The 7794-nt window shown below is 35.3% G+C and overlaps 1 protein-coding gene across 1 annotated transcript; it reads left to right on the top strand.

The window, feature by feature from the left end:
• Window positions 1-554: 554 nt before the first annotated feature.
• LOC100687370 (palmitoyltransferase ZDHHC2-like) lies at window positions 555-2762 on the top strand. The gene has a single exon (XM_038551936.1). It carries the CDS (start codon window positions 570-572, stop codon window positions 1536-1538), a length of 969 nt encoding a protein of 322 aa, XP_038407864.1. The 5' UTR covers window positions 555-569; the 3' UTR covers window positions 1539-2762.
• The last annotated feature ends 5032 nt before the right edge of the window (window positions 2763-7794 follow it).

Genomic DNA, 7794 nt, shown 5'->3' with positions numbered 1-7794 from the left:
GATGTATTCTGTAAAAACAATACACTTTTTCAAAAATGCCTCTGTCTCTGCCTCTCTTTCTGTGTCTCTCCTGAATAAATAAATAAAAGCATTAAAAAGTATTAGATAAGACACCTTACTTATATGGACCTCAGAAGAGAAATGAAGATGGGGTTGTCAGAACATTAAAAGAATTAATCTGGGTCACACAACAGAACCTAAGGTACCTAAAGAAACAGACCGGCCCTCCCAGCGCCGCCGCCCCCACCGTGCGGAGCAGCGGGCAGCCGGCGTGGGGCTGCGGGATGGGGACTCAGCGCCACGGCGGCCGCAGTGGCCGCAGCGCCCCCGGCCGCCGCCCCCGGGTCGGTCCCGCAGGGGACGCGGGGCGCGGCCAGTCCGCCCCGGAGCCAGGCCCGCGGGCGGCGGCGGAGCTGGGCAGGTGCCTGCGGCTGGAACCCGGCGCCCTCGGGCCGGGCAGCGTCAGGCGGCGGTGCCGGCGGGTGCTCTACTGGGTCCCCGGGGTGTTCATCAGCCTCCTGCTCGGCCGGTCCCACTACGCCTACGCCGTCCAGCTGCGCATAGTGTCCATGGAAAATGTTGGCGAGCAGGTTGTGTGCCTGACTGCTTATCATCTACTTTTTGCAATGTTTGTCTGGTCATATTGGAAAACTATCTTTACATCCCCAATGAATCCTTCAAGAGAATTCCATCTCTCTTATGCAGAAAAAGAATTGTTGGAGAGAGAGCCAAGAGGAGAAGCCCATCAGGAAGTTCTCAGGCGAGCAGCCAAAGATCTTCCCATCTATACCCGGACCGTGTCCGGAGCAATCCGATATTGTGACAGATGCCAACTCCTAAAACCAGACCGCTGCCATCATTGTTCCGTCTGTGATAAATGTATTTTGAGGATGGATCATCATTGCCCATGGGTGAACAATTGTGTTGGATTTTCAAATTACAAATTTTTCCTCCTTTTCTTGGCTTATTCTCTGCTGTACTGCCTTTTTATTGCTGCTACAGATTTACAGTATTTTATCAAATTTTGGACAAATGGCCTACCCGATACTCAAGCCAAGTTCCATATTATGTTTTTATTCTTCGCTGCAGCTATGTTTTCTGTCAGCTTGTCTTCTCTGTTTGGCTATCATTGTTGGCTAGTCAGCAAAAATAAATCTACATTAGAGGCATTTAGAAGTCCCGTGTTTCGACATGGAACAGATAAGAATGGATTCAGCTTGGGTTTCAGTAAAAACATGCGACAAGTTTTTGGTGATGAAAAGAAGTACTGGTTGCTACCCATTTTTTCAAGTCTAGGTGATGGCTGCTCCTTTCCAACTTGCCTTGTTAATCAGGATCCTGAACAAGCATCTACTCCTGCAGGATTGAATTCAACATCGAAAAATCCTGAAAACCATCAGTTTCCTGCAAAGCCATTGAGAGAGTCCCAGAGCCATCTTCTCACTGATTCTCAGTCTTGGACAGAAAGCAGCACAAACCCGGGAAAAGGCAAAGCTGGTATGAGCAATCCTGCATTAACCATGGAGAATGAGACTTAACTCTTCAAACAAAATAAATTCATACTTTATGGAAGTATCCATGCTGTAGGTGGATGGAAGAGGCTTCCCACAGGAAGGCACCATTGGCCAGTTGTTCCCATTTTCCTTTGGCTGGATATGCAGAATATGAATTGGTTAGTTCTCTCCAAGCTGTTGCTTAAAACATAACACATTTTTAAATTCAATATACAGATTGTTTGAACTAACACAAATTCCTCTTACATATTAGAAGTAATTATGGTTTATGAATCAAAGGCAAAAGTATCTTCTATCATAAAAACTTGGAATAAATTCATGGGCTGATTTTCACCCAAATATTTGGGTAGTACAATGTCTATACATAAAAAATCCATTAATCATCTGAGTTTCTGATTCCGAAAATTGAGACTATTTAAGATATTGAAATTTGAAAGATTTCAAATTACCGTATAATGACAGCTTTATTTATAAAACCTACTAGTTACCAACGAGTTGGAGGTAGCATTCCCTCTGTTGTGAATCCAGCCCCAGACTGAGTGAACTATAATGACTATGAATTCATTGCAAACTTTAAGTGGCCTACAGTTGAAGATTACCACCATTTTTGCCAGACTTTAATCTAATTCTAGCCTTTGTTCCCTGCTGGGAAAGATGTATGGTCATTGAAGCCTGAGCTCACTGATAAGCAACTAGCTAGCAATTTTTATCATAACTAATACATTAATTACTACTACATCCACAATATATTTTTCATCTCTTCTGATCCTCTTAAATTGGCTGAAAATTATAAAAAATCATTTATGATGTTCTTTTGCCATTCTGGCTTTTTAAAAAATCTCATTTTTTAAAAGTTATTTGTTCTATTGAACATATAGCTAAAATATTGAATTTGTTAATAATTCCTAATGGGCCAATAGATTAATCCTCCATTCGTATCTATATTATTTCTGTGTCCCCTCATTGAAAGTATGACAGTTATACTTTATATTTCTTCAAATACTTAAGATTAAATTATGCAAATCATTAAAAGAAATATACTTTTAGAAATTTAGTTCAATATGAACTAAATGGTGTGCTGTTTGGAAATTGAGTTTAAGGTAAACTAAAGTGGTGTGTTTGTTGATGCCAAATGTTCGGCTTCAGTAAATATACTAGGAAGCTCTTGTGCCTTGTATGCACTATTTGAAAAAAATTTATTCTTTTTTTTTTTTTTTTTTTTTTGAGTGGAGTGTAAGTTTTGTAAATGTTAGAGATTAGAATAAGCTGTAAACATTTTTTGGTACTGATTTTGAGAATTTAAAGCAGATTATCTTTTAAAACTTACATAGCTAAGGAACTGGTATTTAATCAAAGAGAAAATGGTATTAAACTTTTCAAAATCTGAGTTAGACAAAAATGCAACACATAATAGACTAGTAGACCAGAGGATAATGGAGTAAAAAAGATCCTTGCAAAACCCATTCTTTCTAAAAATATAAAGTTTTATATTTAAATGAGTTTGTGAAAGAATCAGTATCAGTGAAGTTCATTTTATAGATCATTTGAGTGTAATTCTTTGAGTAATAGGATGGCACTCTTTTTCAGATTTTTTTTTTTTTTTTAAAGCTAAAGACTTTGATCTGACAATCTGTTTCAGGAAATCTCAGAAGATATGATACATTCTTACTTTTTACTTTTAAAGGATTTTTTGGTCATCATTTTTTATTACCTGAAGTGCCAGGTTGGAACCTATAGCTACTGCTAGAAGTCTTAAGGGCAACATCATCACATGATGTATTAAGAATTATATGCAGCCAGGTTTTTTTCAAAGCACAGTACTATAGCCATTTTTGTGGATAGGATTCTGTGACATGTTCCTTGTCAAAATAGAAGAAAAAAAGAGAAGTTTTTATTCTTTACCTTGCTAGAGTACTGTTAAGTTTTTCCTTTTGTGTAATTATTGATATACATGAGTCAGTACACATTAGAATCAGATTTAAAAAAATTTTTTTACAAATAAATTTTTTTCCATTAAGTTGTAATGGTTCCCTTTTTGTTTTCATACAGTGAATAATCTTTTAAGGGTTTTGTTTTGTTTTTAATCTAGGTGGTTATAATTTTTAGAGATGATGGCATATCTCATTAGATATGCAGTATAAAGTTTACCGAGTGAATAAAGCATCAAATAGACCTACATTTTGTACATATTTATAAAATGTACCTTAAAAACATTTTAAACATTTTGCTTTAAAAAATTTAATTGTTCAACTCAAACTTATACTTAGACACTTATACTTCAACTATCCTGATCATCCATTTGATTGATGTTTGATTTTTCCTGTTTTTCAAAATTCTACCGTATATATAGGTAAAATTTTTAAGATTTTTTTTAAATGTACAAATACTTCATATACTTTTAGTTAACTTTGCCATTATGTAGTGAAAAGAGGGTTTGTATTTTCAAAGATAAACTTATTGCATCTAAATCAATGATGGGACATTCAAGGAAGTGCTTATTCATGAATTCCCTCCTGTTATACCATAATAAAGTCTGGTTGATCACCTTTAAAAAAAAAAAAAAAAAGAAAGAAACAGACCAATTACTAGATGAGAGTAATATGTATCACCATGTTCTCATACATGCATTCACCTCAGTGTGTTTGCTACTTATAAAAATGCTCAGACTAATTACAGAGCAACCAAATACAGAAGTCATTCTTTAAAATCAGAACCTAGGGCACCTGGCTGGCTCAGTCAGTTAAGTGTCTACCTTTGGCTCAGGTTATGGTCTCAGAGTCCTGAGATTGAATCCCATATCAGGCTCCCTGCTCAGGGGATTCTGGTTCTCCTTCTATACCTCCCCCTGCTCATGCTCACTCTCTCTCTTTCTCTCTCTCTTCTCTCTCTCACTAAAATCAGTGAATAAAATCTTTAAAATCAGAACCTAGATCATAATTTAGTACCAAAGAGTAAAAATCATCCCTATGAATATCCCAGAGGAACAAAAAATAAAAATAAAAACAAAATTAAAAAATCATAACAAACCAAAAACACAGTTCATGTAACACTAGGTACAGAGAAAGGAATCAGATAATTTTTTTCCAAAGTAGTTCAAACTGCCAGTTGAGCCCTCACTGGTGTGTAGGGTTAACCAGCAGCTAATACTGACAAACTCTCAGCCAACCCTCACATCAACAACTATTTTCTGAAAGTAATGAAAAATAGAGTGTACATTTGAAAACAGAAAAGAGGCAAGAGAAGCAGGATACAAGCAAGAGAATTTTTCATAGAAAAATCAATCTGAAAGCACAAAAGATTATACAATCAAAAAAGGTAACGGAAAGCCCAAACCACACATTCTGTAGAAAAGTAGAATACAAGGTGAGAAGCTTTACAATTTGTTTGTTTTTTTTTGTTTTTGTTTTGATAAAAAAAAAAAAAATTGTCTTCCCTGGTTGAAAAGAAAAATCTGGCTCCAGCCAAGAGGAAATGTTCTGAACACAAAGAAAACTCGGATTACCAAAATAATTTGAAACATTTCCAACCTTTAAAAATTGTACTGTAATGACCAATTTGTGTGGAAGCTCGATGTTTCATTTTAATTATAAATATGAGAGGGACAATAGCAGAGGCTTTTGAAGAAGATTTATGATAAAAGGACCAAGCAGTAGCATATGCTTAACATGTGTGTCTCCTCAAAGTATGTGAAACATATTATCATTAAAAATATATGCAACAGAGCATCAAAGAAGTAACACAGGCAAACAGTAAGTTACTTGATTTAATGAATGAGAAAGAAGTTTCTGTATTAACCCAAACATGAAACAGTAAAATGCGGCATTAAGGACTTAAACACTGGTATCAGACTGGCTAGATTCAAATGGTCACTATGTCCCTTACGTGATGTGGGAAAAAAAAAGGGGGGGGGGCAAGATACTCAACCATCTTTGCATCCATTTCTCCACTGATAAAATAGGTATTTTGATATGTACCTGACAGTGTTGTCCTAAAAATTGCAGAAGAATAATTATTTTAAACATTTAACTTGATTCCTGATAAAGAGCAAATTATAATAAAAACTAGATGGGATGATAATGATGTCTTTTTTAGTTAAAGATAAAATTTCTGGAATCTCTACTCCTCTTACTATTTAAAATGTAAGTAACATAAATATTAAGTTAGGAAATTCCAAAAAATATTTCCTTTTTGCCTCAGTTTATATATGTTTACCATTGTACACACATATTGTAAGCAATGAGTGTCTTAAATTTAGACAAAGTATCTAGACATTATTGTTTTCTTAATACTTTAGGTATTTCCTATATCAATAAGCAGAAGGCACTTGATAAATCTCTTGAGTGTCAGGAGGAGGAAAAAGAGGAAGGAAAGGAATGGGAAAGAAAGTGAGAGAGGAAAAGTGAGTTGACACTAATCCAAAGTATTTAACATATGGGAAAAAAATACAAAACCACAAACAACTGTATCGGCCAGAGTTAGCCCTAAGATTTTATATAAATTCTGAACAGCCTATATTAGCTATTAACATGGATTAAAGCCAGGCAGTTAATTAACAGAGATTATCTTTACTAATACTGTACTGACAAAGCAATACATGAGAAATTTTCTTACCCAGATTTAGTACAGAACCTTTCGCAGCCCATTTCATACTTGGTTCTCAGTTATTGCTTCATGGATATAATTTGAATAAAACAATGTGAAACTAGATTCACACACCTAATCTGGAATTACGTATACAGTGAAGTTCACTGCATTAATTATTGTTTATTGGAACAATCTATGCTAATTACTCCCAAATTCATTATGTAAGAACACAGTAATAGCTCTTTCGGCTTGTAGCCTAAAAGACAGATGACTCAAATGATAATATTTATCCTATACTGGTGTTTTTCAAATATTTCAGTATGAAATGTTACTTGGGAGCCTTTAAAGCAGCAGCTAAAAGTTGAGAAGCTATATATAAATGATGTGGGAGACCAAAACCTCTGTTAGAACAAGGAATTTAAGGCCAACTTTGACACCTTTGCTCTCTATAAGCTCCAGCAGAATTCTCAAGAATTCAACACACATTGGGAGAAAATGATCAGATGGGAGCTTTAGCCACATTATTTCCATAAATAACAACTCCAAGGAAGTGTGAAGCATCCTTGATATTTCTTTCCTGATGCCTTCTTTTATTTTTGAAGTTATTTTTTGTATGTTTTTATTTCAGACTTGAAGATAGTCAAATATAACCAGGTTAATTCTTTTCTTTTTTTTTTGTTAACCAGGTTAATTTCTAAAAATGGAATATATATTGTAATTTCAATGGAATAGACTAGAGAAAGCATAAAAAAGATACAATGTGGAGTTTTTCTTTTTTATTCATTTCCCATTGAAGTAAGGCAGATTTTTTTAAAGTGGACGATAGAGAGGGATACTTCTAATCCACAGGACTATGGGACTATTTTGATTTAAAAACTTATAAAAGGATTGAGGATCAATTTCAATAGTGACAAATATGTTTGGGTTAAATGCATTCTCCAAATGCTTTCCTTCTCAAAATTATTTGACTGAAGAATCCTGAAAATACTGGAAAACCTTCCATAACAGTAAGGAATCGTACACACTGGGGATAAAGTTCTCTTTGTGAGCAAAAAAAGGTCTTATCAATATTTCACCAACACATCTATTTTTAATAGCACAGGAGACTTTAGATGGTGAGCACTTTTAGCGGCTTAAGTATAAACACTGCCAGGAGACTGTATCAAAGCAAACAGAACTGTAAATTGACAAATTCTTAATATAATTGAAAGGTTAATCGAAGATCAGTAAGAATATTCTGTAAGAGTCAAATTTAATTATCAGATAAGGTTCTGTTTCAAGATGATGACATAAGAAGATCCTGGACTCCCCTCTTCCCATTGATACACTAAATCTACAGCTCATATGAAACAGTTTCCTCAGAAACAAATGTAAAAACTAGCTGAGCAACACCTACGTTTACCAGGTAAACAAGAAAAATGTCTAAGCAGATAAGAGAGGCTGAGACAAAATCACACTATGAGTTCTGCCTCCAATACAGTAACAATCAGAAGATAACTCAAAATTTGAAACTTCTCCCCCAGAAACAGAGTTGAACATCATCACATCAAGAACCTCAACTTTTAGGACTTGCTCCTGACAGATGAGCCCTCAAATATCTAACCTTGAAAACCAGTGGAACTTACATCCCCAAGACCCACAAGGCTACAGCAAAATGAGAAACAATTTTTAAAAGATTCATACTTTCAGACTCACC

This window comes from Canis lupus, chromosome 11 (assembly GCF_011100685.1).
Source record: "Canis lupus familiaris isolate Mischka breed German Shepherd chromosome 11, alternate assembly UU_Cfam_GSD_1.0, whole genome shotgun sequence".
NCBI lineage: Eukaryota > Metazoa > Chordata > Mammalia > Carnivora > Canidae > Canis > Canis lupus.
The sequence above is the reverse complement of the archived record's forward strand: the minus strand, read 5'-3'. Positions and strand labels throughout refer to the sequence as shown.